The sequence below is a fragment of the Maniola hyperantus genome, chromosome Z (genome assembly GCF_902806685.2).
Source record: "Maniola hyperantus chromosome Z, iAphHyp1.2, whole genome shotgun sequence".
Lineage (NCBI taxonomy): Eukaryota > Metazoa > Arthropoda > Insecta > Lepidoptera > Nymphalidae > Maniola > Maniola hyperantus.
Genome location: NC_048564.1, coordinates 2,493,387 through 2,516,447, shown reverse-complemented (window position 1 = coordinate 2,516,447; position 23,061 = coordinate 2,493,387). Strand labels below are relative to the sequence as shown.

The following is a 23,061-nucleotide window of genomic DNA, read 5'->3' as shown; positions in this document are numbered from 1 at the left end:
TTTGAAAAATAGCCATGTTCCATCCCCGGGATGCGAGCTATCTCTGTACTAAATTTAGTTAAAATGTGTCAAACATATCCGGAGATAGATAAATGCTAGCAGTCCGACAGACAGACACACTTTCGTATTCGTAGTATTAGTATGGATAGCACCACTGTGCATAAATGTCAACCTAAAATAATATCGACTATCGGTAAATTGTGACTGAATGTGAATGATTCACATCCCTATGCTATGACTTTGTTACGACCTTCAAGTTTCTAGAATTCAATAGAATTTTTTCAGAAAAACATTCACTTTCAAATGTCAAATTATTTTCTGAAACTACCCTCATTTTGAAATGTTACCGAAAGAAATCCACACACGCGCAATATGATTGATAAACTAAGATTGACAGTAATATCGATATATATAATGCTATATCCGCACAATAAGTACTTGTTATTGATAATATTCACATTGTTTCCAGTAATTTTGTGAGTATGCGCCTAACTAACATCAAGAGGCCCAGCGCAGTATTTTTAATTCTACAAATTTATTGTATTGTTATATTTTTATATTTATTACACCCTAGTACAATGTTTTCCTGTCAATGGTGCTAATTTGGTTATACAAAATAACTAAATTAAATTGACAGCTGGTAACACTGCGAAAAGGATAGCAAGCAATTTTCAGATCTGTCAATTTAGTTTTGTTTTTTATTCTTACCTGGAAGTAAGTGACTGTGCAGGAGCTGCATAAGATAAGGAGCTGGATAAGAGTGGGCTAACTTGTAACTAGTATGGCAACCTATTTAAATCTATATCGATTTCTCCGTGGCTTTGTACAGGGACGATGAATCGTTAAGTGGTACCTCTTGACCAGGAGGGCGGTAACTAGCCACGATCTAAGCCTCCAACTAGACTTGACCAGTAACAAATTTAGAAATCATAAATTCCCAGATTGCCTATGCCGGGAATCGAACTCCAGACCTCCGATTTTTGAGAACACAGCACTCACCACTGTGTCATCGACGTGACAGATTTGCAATCGTTAGCATCAGGTTATCATAAATAATTGCATATTTGAAATTATGCCTGCGTGAGGTTGTGGACCTCAAAAACTGACAGAATAGGTAGGTATACCTATTATTTTATTTTATTTTATTTGGGACAATATTTTATACTTTTAAGTCCAATATAATATTCTTATTTCTTTAAAAAAATTAAGTCTTTTGTGTATGAAATTTTACTCTAGCTCATCGGAAAATCTGTTAAAAAATTGCAAAGCGAACAGACAATAGACAAGACGCCGAGATAACATTATTAACCAGTTCTGAGCTATATTAAAATTTCAACTCTTTTTTTATTCAGATACAAATTAGCCCTTGACTGCAATTTCACCTGATGGTAAGTGTTGGTGCAGTCTTAGATGGAAGCGGGCGGAAAATTTAGATCAAAATCAATAGCACTTGTTGTGAACAGATGAACAAACAGACAAGAAAGGGAGTGCAAAAAGGAAATAGATAGAAAAACATAGAAGCAACGATTAACGATGATCTATCGTAATATCGTATCGCGCGTCACTGTATCACTTCGACGATGATTGATGCGATTGAGCGTATGTTGCGCCTTTACTTACTTTGCTAGTTAGGTACCTACCATCAAGTTATTTAGAAACTGAAAATGTTTATGGAATTTTACCTAATATTATGTACTGTATCTACTTTAACAACTATAAAAAAATATCAAAAAAATAAAACCGATTCTTTTGATTCATAATCACGGTAATAATTCACGGTTTTCAGATTTTTCCTTTACTTGTGCTATAAGACTTACCTACCTGCAAATTTCATGATTCTAGGTCAACAGGAAGTACCTACCCTATAAGTTTTATTGACAGACATGAAAGACAGAAAACAATAACCTATATGGGTCCCTTTTTTCCTTTTGAGGCACGGAACCCTAAAAAGTAATCTGTGTAAAAACCCTGAAAAAAAATTTGCGTCAAAATACTTATAAAGTCTATTTTTTAATACTATTCCAAAGAAAAAAAAATTTGGTAGGTATACTTTGACGTAAGATTTTTTTACACCTTTGTTACCAGATATATTCCAAAGCCATCATCAACATAAGTAATTTTTTAGGCGTAAGTGGGGCGCGCGAGCGCAGCACATCAGCCCACGTGCCACGCCGCACCCACGTTCGTTATCTGTATTAGTGTGAGTGCGACATCTGTACACAATACAGGAGTGCGTGGAACAATACCTGTGCGAGCTCGCACTCGCATTGTAGATCAGACGCGACTATTTAACTGCCGAGAACTATAACTGACCATGATGGAAGTCTCCCACCAAATTTTGACCTGAGGTAATTTAGTTTGGAATACCCAGCTGCGATATGGAGCTGGGAATGTCTAAACTTTTAGTGGTATGGTATCAAAGCAGTGCATAGAGAAAAAAAGTTATTGTATACCTACTATCTTATTCCCGCGATTTCGTCCGCGTGGACTACCTACACAAATTTCAAATTTACTAATTGCTATCTATCTGTATGTACCAAATTCAGCCGATCCGTCCAGTGGTTTAATTCGTCCGTTGATAGATCAGTTAGTCAGCTTTTCCTTTTATATACTTAATATAGATTGTTGGGAATACAGTAATATAAAAACCCCTTGAATCTATGACAAAAAAACTATTTTATGATATTTTTGGAAATTGTAATTATCCACATAATAAAAAAATACAGAATTAGTTTGCGGTTAAAAATAAAAATGTAGATATTTTCAACGTAGAAATTATATCTAATCGTGCTTATATTTCAGAATACTTCAATTAACGTTCCAAAAATACGTACCGATAATAAAATAAAAATAAAAATTGTACAAATAGGAACAGAAATAAACAAATGCCACTGCAAGAATATAATATTTTCAATAGATAACAACTTATTTACTAATTTATCTACCTATTTAGAGGCTGATTTTTCAAACGACAAATAAATTTGACATTTTGAGAGATTTTCTACGCAAACACCAACCAGCACCAAGGCACCAACCACACCAAATACGGCCATAGCGTCAAATTAATTTCTCAGTAAGCAAATAAATACCTATTCTGAGTGCCTATTGTTTGGCAAGGCATAGGCTAGGTATTGAAAAATTAGCCCGAAGTATAATAGATAAAAGATCATTAACAATATTCATCAGAAAGTTAGCCGTTATAGCCGAGAAATAAATAAAAATATAATTAAATGCTTTACGAACATCGTAATAAAAATATAATATTAAACTTTACAAAAAAAGATAACTACTTATCTACCTATGCAAATTCATTAATCAGTCTTAAAACTAAAAAAATATTTGCTTGTATCCGTTGCGAACCTACATGCGAAAGAAGTGAAACTGGTTTATATTCGTAATCCGCTTGTTATCTAAAGGGTATTTATAAAATTTTGACAACAATTGGTATCCTTTTGATAACTTTATGATACATAACTTCTAGGTATAATCCGTAGATATAATGAAATGCATTGAAAGAATCACTAGAAAACATATCCTGAATCTTGTGCAGACTCAAAATGTCAAAATAAAGTTCAGCGCAAGAACAAGGTCTCCGAACGAAAGCACTTTCAGCGTCTAATTACTTATCATTTATCAGTTATCATTATCTCATACTACTTATCTAATCATTAATAAAATTAAGTTACATGTTGTGTCGTGCGGCAATATTACAGCAGTGTAAGAGCCAGTAACCTCGGTCTTACACTGCTACAATACTGCAAGCAGTTTTTGTGTGTTGTTTCGGATTGACTATGCTGCGTAAGCCCTACTGGCCGCTACAGCGTCACCGGGGGGGTTCAACAAAGTCAGCAATCACTACGTTTTATATACCTGAAACTCTGAAAGGAATAACATCGTAACTCACTTTTTAGCGATTTTGAGTTACAATCATATTCTTCGTAAACAAAAAATGCTTATTTTTGTTTGCGGTATCATTCGCGTCACGAAAAGGCCAGTGGAAAAAGATTGTAAGTCAGCATCAACTGAAGATAAAATAAGGTATATTTAGGTACTCGTATTTACACATACTTGCCATCAATAATTACCTACCTAGTAATAGTAATGTAAGATATCTCCTTGCCGAGAGCAAGTATTATTTCGAATTAATTTCCATCTTAACTTCTAGACAAGTATTTCAGACTTATATAATTTTTTTATACATTATTAACACACAATATCGAATGGGGGTGGTGCTTATGTCAAAAATAAATTATTTCTTAGTAATTATTAAACAGAAAGTCTGCCAAAACTTGTAAATGTACAATCGCTGCTAGTTTAAAGTTTGCTAACCATTTTAAAATATCGATTTAACTATAAAAGTACGTCACATTATGTCAAATATGAATTAGTTTGACGTACCTTTTTACATTTCGCATGCTGCATGTTGCACCATACAGATTCGACCTGTTTCAGCGGATTATAGCAAATTAAGCTTTTGGTTCATTGTGTACCTTTTTAGTTAAATTGATGAATTAAAACGGTTAGCAATCTTAAAAATGTAAAATTGAGACCGGACGTGGATTTTACGAATTTTGTGATATCCTTTATTTAATTCTAAGAATTAATTTATTTTTGACACAGGTATCATCCCAACTGTAACTAACAAAAAATCATAAAAAACTAGAAATCATAAAAATCATAAAAAGGTATAGATTTTCTCGTTGACAAACATTTTGAAAGTTGGGTAGCCTAAAGCTTAACGGAAGTTAATAATAATGTTTTAATTTGTTGACGTGCTCTTCTGTGAAGTTACGAAAAATAAGGCAGGTACGACGTTTTTCCTTACAGATGTCGTGTGGTAGAAGGTGGAGGGGCATCGCGAGCAACGACAGTGCGCACCCACACGTACTTAATTATCTGTTCATGCAACAAAACAGGGCCTTGGATTGTAGTAATAAAATATAAAATACTGTGATCTTTTGAATAGCGGTAGTTTATAGCGGTACAATTCATTATTAAAGAGAATAATTTAAAAATATATGTTATTTCTTATTTTTAAACATAACATAATAAAGTAATTTAATATATTAATGTTAAAAATTTAACAAATATTTGCCGTTTATGCCTTGTGACGCCATTAATTGCATTCCGAATAGCGTGACGTATTAATGAATGCGATATAATAAATCGTGCGGAAAACAAATAAGCTCGTGACTGCTAATGAGGTTAATATTAAGCGAGTGGTGTATAAATTTGTTTGTGAAAAATTAACTGATAAAAGTGGAAAATAATTAATCTAAGCTTGTGATGAATTTTTGTTTTAAATAGCAGAAAAATTAGTTCGTTAAAATGTGTTCACGATAAAGTAATGTAGGACTTAATCACATATAGATGGTGCACATATAGATGGGCAGTATTCCTAACTTTATCTTGACGTGCTGTTGGCTATAGTTACACCAGTTAGTTATTTCATAACCTTATTTCGGTTATTTTTGTGAATCCTTGATCACTGCCTAACACGGTATTTTGAAACATCGTTTTAGTTACCTATGCAACTCATTTAATATTTATACATTTATTTAAAACTTCAGTGTGTATAGTGTATACATACTTATTTTAGTAGCAAAATTTGTATTTTCAAATCACCGTTTTCAGTATTGGTATTCGCCTTCAAGTTTTCGCACATTTCTGTATTTCAAAATGAGTTTTCTTGAAACTTAAAATTTGAATTTTTCACTCGTTTAATTATGTTAAAAATAAATAAAAAACATGATTTTTTTTAAATTACTCTCTTTAATAGTGAATTCTACCCATAAACTACCGCTATACAAAAATCACACCAGTTTTTACTACAGTCCAATACCCTATTTCATTAATAGCAGTAGGGTTCAAAGATAGGCCAACAATCACCTGTAATACAGTAAAATTGCAAATGAACACTGTACTTAAGTTTCGAAAATAATCCGATCAAGGTATATACAAGTAGGTACATTGGTATGGTTCTTGCACTTCACGAGGGCGAGTGGCTTGCTTGCTTGTGTTTAAGGCGTATCGATATAAGTAAATGTGTGCGTTTGCGAGCGCTTGCTCGTGACTGATTGGTCCAACATGCACGCACACTTACGCAATGCCCGTGTATACGACGTAACCACAAGTAAAGTTCACTCGCCTTCGTGAATTGCAAGAACTTTATATTACATTTAACGATGCATTTTACGTTTACAAAGCCATGAATAAACCTTAAAGAAATCTAGGACCGTCTCTCATGTCTGTGAGAATATCGAGCATGATGATCATAGCTATGAAGATTCGCCATGTAAGACTACTTTCGAAATCTGTTAGCAAGTTAGACGTGATCATGCTTGATTCCTTGTAACTTGCTACGAAATACACAGATCTTCAAAAAATAGCACTGTCATGTATTTAAATTTAAAAAAGCTATCACATAAAATCTTATCACAACACAACGGTTGAAGATTACTCTTTCTAGTTTAAAAACTATATTTATTTACTGGTTTTAAGAAACATAAATAATAAATAATCTATTTGGCTGTGCAATTATCAAATTATTTAAGCAATAATTGCACAGCCAATAAATTTTATTAAATTAGATCAATATCACGATTTTTAAACCAGAATTATATACCTCTTAATTTAGAGTATTTAAAAAAATATTAACAAACAATCAAAATATTAGCCGTGCTGAGTGCTGTAACCTAGATTTAAGATCATTATTTATAACACATTACCTACCTGATTGATTTGAACTACTAGAGTGTTTGATATACCTACTACGTATAAGTACACGTTTTCCACTAAACTAAGAACCAAATAAATAAATCTAATTTATTATTCTTTTACATAATCTAGGATATTCTTGTTTTTAGGGTTACGTACCCCAAGGGAGCTTACGGGACCTATTATAAGATTAAAGCCTCCGCTCCATCCATCCGTCTATCTGGCAGCGGGCTGCACCGCATGAACCGTAAATAAAATTATGTTTAATTGCTGCTATAACAATATATATAATAATTTTCTTTATAATTTATAAAGAAAATTAAAATGGCTGCGATAAAAATTTGGGCGCCATAATTTTTTTTTAAATCAATATCTTGCCGCACGTATCCAGTCTATCAGTACATTGTATACGAATTTGGCTTTTTCGAATAAGTACCTACTTATACATTTTACCGTCCGACGTGGAATTCTGCGAAGGACATACGCATTGCATTTTAAAGACACTAAAATCTTCAAATTAAGACATTCTAACCTAGTTTTTAAGTTATCGTCATATTTGTCTCATTACTTACATTGGTACCGCATACGCTCCAGCTGCTATCATCGCTAAAATGGCGATAATCAAGTTGTTTAAAAAAATATTCAAAATTAGAAAAACCACGACATGTAAACCTCTACTTAAAAAGTAAAAAATAATATTTATGTTATGGGCCCTTAAAATTGATATAAATAGTGGAGTTTTTATTATCCAAGCGCCCGTTGCGTCAGGGGTCTGCTAAAGGTCACAGAAACTGCTACCTACTCATCCATACCATACATACCAGTCATCTATTGTAGAAAGAATAGTTCTGTTATCTTTAGCGTCCGCCGATGCAACAAGCGCTTGGATAATAAAACTTCTCTATTTATATTAAAACTAGCTGATGCCCGCGACTTCGCCAACGTGGACTTAGGTTTTTAAAAATCCCGTGGGAACTCTTTGATTTCCCGAGATAAAAAGTAGCCTATGTCCTTCCCCGGGATGCAAGCTATCTCTGTACTTAATTTCGTCAAAATCGGTCCAACGGATGGGCCGTGAAAAGCTAGCAGACAGACAGACAGACAGACAGACAGACAGACACACTTTCGCATTTATAATATAAGTATGGATAGTATGGATTAAAGCACCCATAAATACTAATATTTTTACTTTTTAGAGGTTTTTGTGTCGGGGGTTTTTAAAACTTTCAATTTAATTTTTATTTCACACTTTTTAAACTTTATATTTATCTAGTAGGCACTTGTGTTGAAGAGTCGGTTCTTTCTGCGTTATCAGGGGGTCGAAAATAGCTTGAAATTGTAGGTACGTGTAATATATATACATTTACGCACTACCATGACAATGCGTCGCCTTATTAGAATTTGGCTTATTGATCGGATCTCGGATCGGATCATCCTAACAATGAAACAGCAGATAATCTTCAAACGGCTGCACAGATTTTATTGGATTATAGCTAAGATCACTCTCGATCAAGTCACCTTTCAAACAAAAAAAACTAAATCAAAAACCGTTCATTCGATCAGGTGCTACGATGCCACAGACAGATACACAGACACACGTCAAACTTATAACACCCCTCTTTTTGCGTCGGAGTTATAACACAATCGTCAATAGCAAGTCCTGCAAGTCCAGCGAACTTGTATTATTCGAGGTCAGTGGAGTATCACTGGTACATGGGTACATGTGGGACTATTTAAAAAAATACATTATATAAGTATTTTAGTGATATCACCTTCCCGAACCCACTGCCTACACAAATAGTCTACTAATCGCGCATCAAGCGTGATCGCGGCCGACCGGATGGAGGCGTCTAGAGGTGGTGGTGCGAGACGGGCGCCTCAGCGCGCTCGGACTCGGTGGAGTCGTCCTCCTCGGCTTTGGGGATGTCGAAGATCTCGGCGAAGAGCGCGGGCAGCACGAGGCGCGGCCAGTGCGTGCGGCACCAGCTCAGCAGCGCGTCGTGCCGGGCGCCCAGTGCGTGCGCCTCGCGAGCCGCCGCGCCTAGTGCCTCGAAGCGCGCGCCGCTCTCCGTTCCTGCCGACCGCACCTGGCAACCGCACCGTTTTATCAGTAAAACCCTTTCATAGCGGATGTCTACGTCATAATAACTATCTACACGCCCAATTTCAGCCTGATCAGTTCAGAAGTTTAAGCTGTGCGTGGATTGATCAGTCAGTCAGTCACCTTTTCCTTTTACAAGTATATTTTAGACTAGCTTATGCTCACACCAACTTACATAAATTTTAATCCCCTATTCAACCCACTTAAGGGTAGAATTTCGAAAAATGCTTTCTTAGTGGATCTCTAGAACCTGCAGCGGTTTAGGCTGTGCGTTATATATTATAAGTTACATATTATATTACCATTTATTATATTATATTATACAGATATATTAACATTTATTATACAGTTCTTTTAAATTTTCTTTGGGTCATAATCCCCAAAAAGCGGGATTGAGCCGGTCCCACGCGCGACATTTAATTTCGGGCTGAAAACCCAAATATCGAGACGTCTGGAAACTCTGGTGGTACTGACCACGAGATGCAGCGCGTCGTCGACGGTGGCGTGCAGCGCGGCGATGCGGTCGCGGTCGCTGAGGCCAGCGCGCGCCGCGCACAACAGCAGTGTGGCGGTGTACAGCGCCAGCTCCTCCTCGCTCAGCTGCAGCGCCGCTACGCGGCCCGCGTATCCCAACAGCGAGTGCGCGAAATCGCTCTAAAACATCCACTCTCCCGTCATTAACGACCTACGAGTGGCTTCCGAAATAGTCAAGCGACTTGATTACAAAACAAAATTACGTGCTTGGAATCAAGCCGCTTGACCGTCTCTGAGTCAGCAACCCTTTGCAGCTCGAGTTGTATTCGTATGCTCACTACGGCTGGCGGAATAATCTGAAGGTTTGCGTAGTCATCATCATCATGATCAACCCATCGGAGCAGCATGCGCTCACGCTTAACTTAGAGCGATTTTGATTTATGTTTCCGATTAGAGTGCTGGCGTATAGACGTACTTGGGTTCTCGAAGGAGCCTAGCTGCAGACACAACACGCACGCTTACTGACGCAGTTATAGAGGGTAAGAGGCACTCACGTCGTACATGAGCTCGAGCTGCGCGCGGCTCACAGCGGCGCCGTCGTCGAACACGATGCTGTCGGCGGAGGCGAGCCGCGCAGCGCGCGATGCCCACACCTCGAAGAAGCCTAGCTGCGGACACAACATGCACGCTCACTGACGCAGTCCCGACACACATACGCGCGCATCATATTCACATATCACATCATAGGAAAAAGAGCGGAGGGAAAAAGGAAGAACTCAAGGCTACGAAACAATATAAGGGAGTGAACTGGAATAAAAGCAGTCGGAGATCTATTGCATCTAGTCATGGACAAGGAGAAGTTTAGAAAACTGACTGCTGACCTTCCAGCTATGGAGAAGCACATAAAGAAGAAGAAAAAGATCGTATTAGATCAAAAATAAATAGGTTTTCTATTCTAATCTATATATCAAAAATCTCAATAACTTAAAGAGCGGACTGAAATCCGAAAGGTCGACGGTTATATTAATAAAGAGTAGGTACCTATGTATGTACAAAATGTATGCAACGAGAAACGCCTGCTATAAATTATACGCAATGAATTGTCTATTGTATGGAACTAGTGCACAATCACTACGAGATGTTGCCCTGAAACATATTATTATGTATGGCTGATATTCTTTTTTAAAAATAAAAAAAATATTGATAAAATGATAATTGATTACGTTTAGCAACATGAACAATCGCAGAGCCAAAAACCTAAGTAGATTCATTATTGTGAAAGATACTTTCGCAGAAAAAGGAACTCGCATAGCTTTTACTTAGTAACTTAATATTAAACAAACAAAAAACAAGCAGAGCGCGTTGTAAGTTGCCCACTACTGAGCACGGGTCTCCTTTCATATGCCACGCTAGCCCAGTGCGAATCGGCAGACTTCACACACCTTTGAGAACATTATGGAGGGCTCTCTGGTATGCAGATTTCTTCACGATGTTTTGTTGTTAAGTACTAAACCAAATATAAATACTTAGTTTACTTCAAATACTTAAGTTTACAGTCGCACCAAAGAGGTTGGAGACTCCTGTGTCAGAAGCCTCCGCTCCTCCATAATAATATCAGCGATGCATGCATAAGTGTGTATTTCAAAAAACTTGATTTTTGAGAAAACACCTACCTACCTATTATAAACATTTACAATGGCTGTTAATTAGTTTCTATTGATTTTAGAACTTTAGAATGATTGTGTATTCTGTAGGATTAACCGTTCAGCATTTTTTATCATTCAATAAATTCCACTTTCTGAAATAACACTTTGTTGCCGTAAACAGGCGAAATAAAATTAGTCGGGTGACAAGTGGTACCTTGATGAGGATGAGCTGGTCGTCCTGTGGCAGCACGTTGAAGCCGGGGATGCGTTTGGCGAACTCGACCACCTGCTGCACGGCCGGCGTCATGCGGAAGGCCACGTTGTACCACAGGCTGGCCAGCGCGGCCGTCGAGCGGCCCGGCGCGGTGCTGCCCGCCTCCTCGCCGCCGCTCCCTGCACACACAACAGCATACGTGATGCGTGTCCGTCGCAGAGTCAACTAGAGTGAGTGAGCTCTCGGTTTGATCCTGAATCGATATCTGTCAAATATTAGGTATTTGAGCACTAGGGACAAACGGGTGACGTGAAAAAATACCGGTCAAGTGCGAACTTTTGCATTTGCATTTGCGAGTAACTCGCACATGAAGGGTTCCGTACTATCGTACAAGATATAGGTAACACTTTTATGTGCAATATACCTGCACGTCACCCGCGCTCGACGCCATCGGGTTAACGCGGGGGCTGTGCGTGTGCGCGGGGCGTTCCCTCCCCAGAACGCTAGCAAAAACTTATCGTTATTGTTATACTACCTAAACACAATCCAATACCAATAACCATTTGCCTCTTTTTGTAGTTTTAGTGATTTAGTATTTTTTAAAACCCGCAAAGTATAGCGTAAAAACTCGGGTTAGTGCCCCACCCACGACGTGGCATTGATTCTTTAGCGTCAGTCAGATGTTATATTTGCAATATATCGCAAATATTTACAAAATCATAGGGTTTTTTTATATTCTTTCCGCATAATCATATCATTAAGCATCAGTACTACCACCTGTCTTGCCAGCGTTCTGGTCACAGCCTGTAGGTGAGGTTTTGTCGCAATTTCTATATCTGTCGTGAACTGTGCAGCGGGGAGAGTGCGTCACCTTCGGTGTCGTCGTCTTCCGGCGGCGTGATGCTCTTGGGCTGCAGCGTGCGCTCGAGCTCATCGGTGTAGGTGTTGTGCGCGCGGTGCGCGGCCGCCACGGCACGCGCCAACTCGCCGCGCATCGCGTCCGCGTCCAGCCGCGCCTCGGCCGCGCCGCCACCCGGGTCGGGACCCGATGCGGAACCTAGCTTCTTTGCCAGATCTGGCACACCGTCAGCGCTGACGACTTCGCGAGGTCGCTTCGGCACGCGACCGTATCTAACGGCTAGGAAAGATTCTTTATTGAAAAGATTGGGCGATTGAATCGAACAATTTGTATAGCAGGCGTTACATTGCGTAAGTCCATGATATACAAAGAACCGAAAGCAACATGTAGCATGTTATATAGTGCAACATGCAGCATGCGTTATGCTCTGCCCGCCTTCCCGCTGCTAAACACCAAGCAAGCAATACGCACTACCCCCACGCAGTACCATACAAATCCCCCAAAACACACTCATGTAATATACTCGTACATAAGTGTACAATTCATAGGGATGCTCCGGTCGGTGTGGGAGTGATACGTGCGCCGAGTATTTTGGAAGATTTGTGTAGTGCTGCGTGGCGGTGGTGCGTATGGATTGCTTGGTGGCAGGCTTTTCCTGCTTTTTCCTGTTTAGCTGTGGGAGGGCGGGCGGTGCATATCGCATGCTGCATGTTACACCAAACGGATTTGTCTGTTTCAGCGGATTATAGCAAAAATTAAGCTCGGTTCCTTGTGAATCGAACGAGTGCAAGCGGGGAACTGCGACCGGCAGTGCACTCCGCGTTGGGACTCGATAAATTAGAAAATAAGCGTGACGCTGACGCACCGCTCCGGTGCAACGCTCTCGTGCTCCATTTAGCACACTATACTCTATCCAAGGAGAGAAGTTAGTATAGGGCTTTCTCTATTACGTAATCCCATACCAATGACAAAGACATATAACTCAGTGGGTTTAAGCATTTTGAGAGAAGGACATAGGCTACTTTTGATTCCGGAAAATCACAGAATTCCCACGGGAATTAAAAAAACCTAAATCCACGCGGACAAAGTCGCGGGAATCATCTAGTCACAAATAAAACTATGTCTTCTAATTGAATTTCGAATGTTTTTGATACCATTGTAGAATTGAATTTCAAATGTTTTTTAAAACATGTTTTGTGATTGGATGGTGTGTCAAAATGGTTAACGCTCACTGAGATTTTTACCCCTACATTTGTATGGGATTATATTGTAAGAGAGAGATCGCTATACAAACTTCTCTCCGCGGGTAGGGTGTAGTAGGCACCATCCCTATGACGTCACGTAGGACTCACAGTCTCGGCTCATGCCGACGGCCAGGCACTTCTTGAATCTGCAGAACTGGCACCGGTTGCGGTTCAGCCGGATCACGAGGCACTTGCCGTCGCGGAGACAGCGGTACTCGATCTGCTTCTGGATGCTCCTCCGGAAAAAGCCCTGCAACCAAACAGTCTTGTGGTCGATTTTTTTTTAAATTCAGATACAAGTTAGCCCTTTACTGCAATCTCACCTGCTAGGTGATTCGCTAACTCAGTGTCTAACACAGAATTATAGCCACCGAGGTTGGTTGGTTCTACATTGCTGCTTCACTGGGTCGTAGTAAAATATTTTTTCGTAGAAAACCTTCAACGGATTAAAAATGAGCTCTGTGGCTATCGTTCAGTGTTAGACACTGAGTTAGAGAATCACCCTACTGGTGGTAAGTGACGATGCAATCTAAGATGGAAACAGGCTAACCTGGAAATGCTATAGCAGTTTTATTAAACCCATGCCCCGTTTCTACACAGAATCGTACCGGAACGCTAAATCGCTTGGCGGCACGGATTTGCCGGTATGGCGGTAACTAGCCACGGCCGAAGCCTCTCACCAGACCAGACTAGAAATTTCATCACGATCAACCCATCGCCGGCTCAATACAGAGCACCGCTCTCCTCTTAGAGTGAGAAGGGTTTTGGCCATAGTCTACCACGCTGGCCATGTGCGGATTGGTAGACTACTATAAATTTAGGAATCATAAAATTCCAAACCCCTGGCAGCAATCGAACCCGGGACCTCCCACTAATAAGACCACAGCGCTTACCACTGCGCCAGGGAGGTCGTCACATCCAATCTACTCGCACAAAACGTTTTTGTGCAACGTTTTTAGGGTTCCGTACCTCAAAAGGAAATCTACAGCTAAATATCTTATAGGATACCTAACTCTGTCTGTCGTGTTGGTCATTTGGGGGAATCAAAATCTACAGGGTACTTCCCGTTGACCTAGTATCATGAAATTTGGCAGGTAGTAATCTCGAGTTACGAGTTGGTTTATATTATTATTATTAATCTCGAGTTAGGTAAGGTAGAAATCCAAAAACCGTGAATTTGTGGTTACATCACAAAATAAAAGTAATTAAATGCTATTTTTTGTACGATGGTACGGAATCCTTCGTGTGCAAGTCCGACTCGCACTCGACCGGTTTCTTTAAGTAGGTAAGTAAGTATTTTTAATTATTTTTATTACTTATAAAGTGAGCTGAGGAATTTTCTTTTATAATTAGAGTAATTGGGCAAGGTCCGTCTAGATAAAATACCTAAGTCAAATTTATTTAAGCAAATCAAAAAGGTCACTTTTATAAAGAAAAGTTAGAAAAAAATCACCATCTTAGAGTCTGGATGGGTGTGGTTCTATTATTTAAGTAGATGTTAAACATCGGTGAAGTGCGAGCCGGACTCGCATTGACGTGCTATCGGAAATAACACTTTTAATATTTTTTTTAATTTTTATGGTGGTCATTTTGATAATTTTATTATTTTTTGGTATAGCGCCAATAAATATAAACATTCCGTAAAAAATTCCGTTCTCTACCTATTACGATTCACGAGATACATCCCGCTGACAGACAGACGGACGGACGGACAACGGAGTCTTAGTGCTATGGTCCCGTCGACACCATTCGTGTACGGAACCCTAAAAAGCAATTAATGCTTATTTACTTTGTCCCACGCGAAATCATTTCTTTCTCTTATCTAACTAACGAGACTTTTATATTCTAGAGATATTATTTCTTCTTAAATAACTCTGTTTTTCTCTGTAATTAAATAAACAAGACAAAGTTAAAAAGCACTAAAACCCAACTAAGATAACTGCCGATAGAAAGCCCTAGTTTTATTCAGTAAAATTGTTTTTCTGTCGCTCAGTGTAACTATTTAAATTTTTCAACATAGTATTTACTTACTAGGTATTTATATTTATATTCATGAACTTAAAATTTTCTTCTCTTTCATTTGATATCTCATTCGATACGATAGCAAAAAAAAAGTTTGCCGTAGTCGAGAAAAAAATAATAAGTCAACGAGAAAAATTGCAACCTTTTGAAAAAACTTGACAACAATATATTCAATTCGACCTTACTAAGACTTCTCTGTCGTCAATTGTAACTTCCGAGGAAGCCTTGTGAACTCTGTACGTTGTTTTAAAAGTTTCACAAAAGTCATTTATTAGGGTTCCGTAGCCGAATGGCAAAATGGAACCCTTATTGATTCGTCATTTCTGTCTGTCCGTCTGTCCGTTCGGATGTCACAGCCACTTTTGTTTTTTTTTTTTTTGTTTTTTTTAAATTTATTATTAACATTCAAGAGAAAATTACACATAATAGGTAGCACGCATTGTAAAAACCACAGAGGTTTGACCCTCAATGCGAACGTCTGCGCATTACATCATGCCTACTTATATCATTAAAAAAAAAGATTATAAATAAATAATATTACTATATTATAATATACTACCTAAATATTTAAAAAAAGAAAAACAAAGAACAGACAATACATATACATACACATATATGTATAAACACACATATATGCATACACACATGCACATACACACATATTCCGAAACTATAAGAGTTATACTGTTGATACTTGGTAAGTAGATGTATTCTGTAAACCGCATTAAAATTTTTACACAAAAATAGAAAAAAAAACAATAAATTTTGAGGTTCCCCATACTTAAAACTGAAACTCAAAAATATTTTTATTCATCAAAGTTAGATCGTCCAAGTCAAACCCACACGTGTGGATAGGTCTTCAAAAATGATATTGAGCTTTCGATTATCATTTTTTTTGCGCGAGAGACTTCCAAAGTGGTAAAATGTGTGCCCCCCCCCCCCTGTAACTTCTAAAATAAGAGAATGATAAAACTAAAAAAAATATATGATGTCCATTACCATGCAAACTTCCACCAAAAATTGGTTTGAACGAGATCTAGTAAGTAGTTTTTGATTTATCGTGCAAAATGCCGATAAAATACTATTGTACTACGGAACCCTCAGTGCGCGAGTCTGATTCGCACTTGGCGGGATTTTTTATTTACGTATTTATTTAGAAATCTTATGTACAGAAAAACAAAACAAGTCATTACGCGTTTTTAACTCCTCACACGCCATTTTAACTTTTTGTGTGAAATTTCATGTCAAAAGTACGATTTTAGTTCGTATTTTAAATCTGTGATTTTAGTCCTTATTTTGAAGGTGGACATGATAGTTGACCAGTGATGTGGTTATCATAACTCTATGCAGTTGACCCATAAAGTTAAAATAGCGCATGAAAAATCATTTTTTTACGGACTATAGGTAAAGAAGAAACTATACAAAAGGAGGCAAGGGCGGCCTTATCACAAAAAAATTCAGGCAATCTTTGTTGAAAGGATTTACTTAATTGGCTAGAAGTAAGAACGCGGGATGGTGCAAGATCTAAGAAGTGGGTAAAATTAACAAGCTTAAAACTAGCTTTTGGCCTAAGAGCCAGCCAGGGTCTGGCACACCCTTAATTTATAAAAGCTGAAAGTTTCGCTGCGTATTGTCCCCAACACTGGGAGGAACGTTTGGTTGGACGTTTGCTTGGATCATGGTGGCTTTGGGTGATAACAGGTGGCAACCCCCACCCCCAGCCAGACACCTTTGAAGTTTAATAAGTTATTAACGTTTAAGGATGTCTGGTGGGGGTTCCCACGACATTTAAGTGTCTGGCAATGCATGACGTGATTACTAATACTACTCCGAAAAAAATATTAAAAATAAGACTATACTTTTATTACCTGTTGTCTCCCAAAGCCCTCATGATCCAAACAAACGTTCCTCCCAGTGTTGGAGACAATACGCAGAGTAACTTTCAACTTTTATAAAATGAGGACGGTCTGGCACGCGCTGGCTCTCTCTCAGAAAACAATGAAACAAAATTACAGAAAAACATATTTTTTAAACTAGATGTTGTCCGCGACTTCATCCGCGTGGTTTTAGATTTTTGAAAATCTTGCGGGAGTTAGGTCTCCGGGACAAAATTAGCCTCTAGATCTCCATCTCCGGGATGCAAGCTATCTCTGTAACAAATACTAGTAGAAGATGCCTGCGACTTCGTTTAGATTAAGTTTTTCATTAATACCTCTTTGAACTCTTTGATTTTCCGGGACAAAAATATATGGCATATATGTCCGTTTCCGGGATATTCCGGCTCCGTAATAAATTTCGTCAGTATCAGTTAAACGGGTAATGAATAAACACGTGAGTAAAGCCGGTGTGTGATGTATGTAGGCTAGGCCCCGAAAAGCTAGCAGACATACAGACACTCTCGCATTTATGGTATTAGTACGGATGAATTGGTACCATTGTAAACTTTTTTAATGTCAATTGTGGAAAAAGTAAGATAACTGATGTAATGGTGATAATTAATTACGTAAACTTAAAACTAAAGGTTCGAGGGTTCCAAACGCGCCCTAGTGTGAAAAGAGCCAATAATAAACTAGTAATCAAGATCAAGTAAATATAATATTGACGAAATCAAAAATTGTTATCATTAATTCCTAATCCTTTGGATTGGTATCAATTATGTATCCTATTCCAAAATATCCACCGGTGCTGTTATTTATCAAATCAATTAATATACCTCAGATCACCGGTTCTTGTAGTTTACTAAAAAATCATGCTCAATTAATTTCTTTAATTAATTTCGTTGTACAAGAACTCTATTTATTTAAATATCAAACTTTTTTGAAGTATAATCGAACAAACTACAATCTTAGAAACAAAAAAAAGGGTTTTTACCTGTGAATATGTAAATAATTCCTTCAGAGAGCACCCGCCCGCCTTCGACACCTACTGTTTACACACAAACTCAGCTGAAACTCTACGAAGGGCGGTGAACACGTAGCTCATGGGGTCTACGACGCGCGGCGTAGCTCGTAGTAGTGTAGCGACTGAGCGCGGAGGCCTCCGCCAGCCACTGTCACGCATCGCTCAAGCACCTGCATTTATATACCCGATCCACCTAATCCGCCTGAATACCCGATCACTAAAAATAATTATTATACTAGTATATTTACTAGTTACATCCACAACTTTTCTCTCGGGCTTTATTTTTGTAAAAACTTAGAAGTAAAACTTACTTCGGCGTAACTTGAAATAAAATCATTTTTTTCGGACGGAACTACTTTTGTCTGTATTTAAAATGGCTGGCAAAACGAACAGACATGTTTTGAGGCTGGCCACCTTTTAACACCAATTAGAGTTTTAAAGGTACAACTAGCTCATCAAAGTGCCACCAGGAGCTGTGTAGTACTAATAATAATATACACTGTGGCGATGTGGAACCTTCGAGAAGTGTCACAGATTTGTTACTTCTCTCACAAGACAGATAAGAGATGTTATTTAGCTGGCAAAGCTTCTCTAACATGATATGATAAAAAACTTTTGCCAACGGATGTATGTGTATGATGTATGTATGTATGTATGTATTAAAGATAATATACAGATTCCGTTCCGTCGTGCGTAAACATCACCTTGATATCATTATTAAAACTAAAAATACTGTAGGTTTTGCATATGGTTTTGGTAATTGTATACCTATAAGACAATGGACAGGGCACATAGTTCGAAAAGCCGATAGACGTTGGGGTCCCAACGTGCTCGAATGGCAACCTCGCACTGAAAAGCGCAGCATTGAAAGACCCTCCACTTGGTGGACATCATCGTCGAGTATGACGACATTAGATGAGTCGCAGGGAGCCGCTGGAGACTACAAGAGACCTATGTCTAGCAGTGGACGTCTATCGGTTGATGATGATGATGATCATAAGATAATATTAAATGCACACTGCATAGGTTTGTAGCCTCACGAACAAACTGGCATGTTAAGTGTTACATGTAGAGACAGGCGACAGGGCATACGTGTGGCGAGTACTGACGGTGGGCGGAATACACAGAAATCAAAATAAGTCTAGAAATGTTAAAGTAGCGTGAGATTGTCGGCGTGCTGATGGGCACTGACCCATCATAGAACATTATTGTAAAAGTAGACTTATTTGTATAGTATTATAGTTTTATTTACGTTGTTTCGTATGCTAGAGATATATTATTTTATTTAAATATATATTTAAATATATTTTGTGTGAGTAAGTCACTTAAAGTTAGTAACACGTGGCCCCTGCAATTAAGTCTATGCCTGCAATAGATAACAAAATAGGTATAGTTTATAGTTTTCCTTAGTTTATTTAGAAGATAAACAAATTATAAATACTATCTGTCCCGGCTTTACTCACGACACACGGGACAGATAGTATTTATAATGGAAATCACTCACGGTAGTTTAAAAGATAAACAAATTTTTTAAAAACCCTTTCAGAGAAAGCCTTTCACGGCACTTTAGACCTTCTGGAATTAAGTTTTAATCATATCATGATTTCAATGTCAGTATGCGGTAACAAGATCGTATGGGCCACATATAGTGCATCTGCACCGAGAAGCATGCGAAAAGCTACTTGTTCTTTTTTAAATTAAAACAGCGGGTAAACGAGCAGGCGAGTTACCTGTTCTTAAGACGTGATTACCGTCGCCTATGAACATTTGCAGCACCAGAGGAACCTGCCGGCTTTTCAAAAATTTAACGAATGAAGCAGCAACGGTGGTCTCCAGGTTAATGGATTCATTGGCTACAGGCATTACACCATCCAAGGGGGTGTGAGGATAGGGCATCTGGCTCTCCAGCTCGCAGCTGGAATGCATAATATGCTTTACGGCTGGTTAGTCCGCAGTGTGATCGCTAGCTAGGCGGATTGTTTACCTTTTAAGTCAGTTAAGAAAAAATTGATTATACCATTTCTATGACCTCACTTAAGTTCTCTGGCGGCATACTTCGGAGAGCACGGGAGACATTGTTGCAGGCTATTAATAACTCCGCCCACAGAGCCCCCTGCAGATGCCTGCCCGTCCGGCGCTCATCCCCATTCTACGCACTATTTTAATCCATAATACCTATTACTACTAAAACTAATTGGAGATTATACTCTTAAAATAGGTTTACTTACTTAGTTTTTAAAATCATCACTACGAGCATGTCTGTGATGTGAAATTGAAGGTTTTACCCATCCCGAAATCGAAAAATAATGAGGTTTTAAAGTAAAAATGGAAGTACCTTAAATAATCCATACTAATATTATAAATGCGAAAGTGCGTATGACTATTTGTCTCTGTCTGTCCATCTGCCTGTCTGTCTGTCTGCCAGCTTTTCACGGCCCATCCGTTTAACCGATTTCAATGAAATTTGGTACAGGCATAGCTTGCATCCCGGGGAAGGATAGGCTACCTTTGATCCCGGAAAATCAAAAAGATCCCACGGGGTTTAAAAAACCTAAATGTAGTATTAAATAAAAGAGAGCCGCAATCCTCAGTTTTTATTATTTATTTTTTTATTCAGATACAAGTTAGCCCTCGACTGCAATCTCACCTGGTAGTAAGTGATGATGCAATCTAAGATGGAAACGCGCTAATCTGGGAGAAAGTGAGTGACACTGAAAAATATTACAAAGAAAATGAAATCGGTGCTGTGTGCTACGGCTTTATAAGTGGCAGGTCCCGTTCCTGGATGGTTTGATTTATATTTATATCTTCTAAATTAGCTTCGGTCTAAAAGGAAACCGCAGTGGGGCTGTGGCTGGTTTAGTGTTCCTAGATCTATCTATTAGAGGTATTTGTTTTTGTACCAAAGTAACTGACATACTTACATTAACGGGTTGTGAAGCTAAAGTACTAATAGCCATAATAAGTATAATTAGCCATGTTAAATGACTAATATTCCCTTTACCTCTCCAACTAAGCGTCAAGCTTGTGCTAGGAGTAGGTACGACAATAGTGTAACGGGCGGGGTTTGAACCGTCAACCTTTCGGTTTTCAGTCCACTCCTTTACTGGTTGAGCTATTGAGGCTCTAAATATGATTTAATGTAATCGGCAACTTAAGCCTGATGCATGAGCCTGAAGCCGGATGCAACGCTCATGTTAAGGGTTCCATAGTAAGCAAGGAACCCTTATAGTTTCGTCATGTCCGTCTGGCTGTCTGTCTGTCCGCCGTCCATCCATCCGTCCACCGCTTAGTTCAGAGACTATTAGTGCTAGAAAGCTGTTATTTGGCATGGGTAGGTATAGGTACATATTAATCACGCAAAGTGGTAAATATCTTGAACAATTATTTAGTGTAGGTTCACACACTTAAAGTGGGGTCGATTTTTTCCCTCGTGGTGATTTTTTACCTTATGGTGTGGAGAGAGCAAGCCTCGAGAGTGAAGACACACTGGAACACGTACTGCTCAAATGCCTACATGAAACAAAACCTACATTGGCAGGAATGGCTCTCCAGCGACACAAGGTTGCCTGCTTGGATTCTGGAGTGGCGGCATCTGGCGGGGAGCTGCACCAGGCATCTCACGTATAATGGACGGTACCCACCTTGCAGCCTTCGCAAGAAGTGACGCCGTAGTGGTAGCCAGAGGCCTTGTCACCGCAAACCTTGCAGGGCGCCGCCGCCTTGCCGCCACCCCCGCCGCCGCCCGCACCGCCCGCCGCTTCCGACTGTTGCTCTGTGAACATTACCAGGTTATCATTATAAATAAAATAAAATAAATAATCTTTATTTTTCACACATAATTACACAAACAATAACAGATGGGAACGATGATCCTGCAGAAGTATCAATTGACTCCTTGGTCTATAACCACTGAGCTCAACCGTGGCCGGTGGTATCCATAATTTCCTCACGGAAAAGGACCAAACAGTTATTGGGTTTTCTGTCCAGCAATGGAGAAGCTTTGATTTCTCTATATATATAAAAAGAAAAGCTGACTGACTGACTAATCTATCAACACACAGCTCAAACTACTAGATGGATAGAGGGTTTGTTTGTCTATCTGTCTGTCGGTCTATCAAGAAACCTACAGGGTACTTCCTGTTGACCTAGAATCATGAACTTTGACAGGTAGGTAGGGCTTATAACAGACATTCGGGAAAAATCTAAAAACCGTGAATTTGTGGTTACATCACACAAAAAAATAAAATTGTGGTCATGAACTAATAATTAGTATTTTCAATTTTCGAAGTAAGATAACTGTATCAAGTGGGGTATCATATGAAAGGTATTTACCTGTGCATTCTAAAACCGACTTTTATTTATTTTTATGCATCATAGTTTTTGAATTATCGTGCAAAATGTCGACAAAATATGACTGTCGTACGGAACTCTCGTTGCGCGAGCCTGACTCGCACTTGGCCGGTTTTTTTCTTTATAGTCGTATTCCTCATTGCTGAGTAAAGCTAGTAGCTATACAGACAGACATACACACTTTCGCATTTTAATATTATGTAGTATGGACTATTGATTTTTATCAACTATCCAATTTCCAGAAAACAACGCACGCAGCGTCATGTGAAGTCAACAATGATTCACACGCGGTCCAAAAGACTTCAACGCGCTCCTTTCTAGGGTTGTCCAATACTGTAGGTAAGTCTCATAAAATAGACATTTTGTTTTCAGATGAGTTCCATTTCTCAAAACTTGCGTTCAATTATTTTATGTCTATTAGGAGTTACACATGGTTTCTAAAGTCTAATATATAGATATCTAATCTAAATATTAGAAGGAAAAGGGCACTGACTGACTGACTGACTGATCTATCAACGCACAGCTCAAAC

The 23,061-nt window shown here is 38.7% G+C and overlaps 2 protein-coding genes across 4 annotated transcripts in view; both read right to left on the bottom strand.

Moving 5' to 3' along the window:
• The window catches only part of LOC117995400 (chromatin complexes subunit BAP18), a 102,758-nt gene extending 85,781 nt beyond the window's left edge, over positions 1 to 16,977 (bottom strand). The window contains exon 1 of the mRNA XM_034983418.2: positions 16,968 to 16,977. The gene's annotated coding sequence lies outside the window, so the exon portion shown is untranslated. The remainder of the gene's footprint in view (positions 1 to 16,967) is intronic.
• Positions 8,211 to 23,061, bottom strand: part of Eip78C (Ecdysone-induced protein 78C) — a 43,947-nt gene continuing 29,096 nt past the window's right edge. For 2 of the 3 annotated variants that reach the window (XM_069508924.1, XM_034983638.2), the window contains 7 exons: positions 21,823 to 21,953; positions 13,364 to 13,505; positions 12,024 to 12,290; positions 11,153 to 11,331; positions 9,847 to 9,960; positions 9,293 to 9,472; positions 8,211 to 8,804 (listed from right to left, as the gene is read on the bottom strand). In XM_069508924.1, the coding sequence (XP_069365025.1) occupies positions 8,568 to 8,804; positions 9,293 to 9,472; positions 9,847 to 9,960; positions 11,153 to 11,331; positions 12,024 to 12,290; positions 13,364 to 13,505; positions 21,823 to 21,953 (1,250 nt within the window). In that variant the 3' untranslated portion in view covers positions 8,211 to 8,567. The remainder of the gene's footprint in view (positions 8,805 to 9,292; positions 9,473 to 9,846; positions 9,961 to 11,152; positions 11,332 to 12,023; positions 12,291 to 13,363; positions 13,506 to 21,822; positions 21,954 to 23,061) is intronic. The other variant, XM_069508925.1, reaches the window with a different exon arrangement.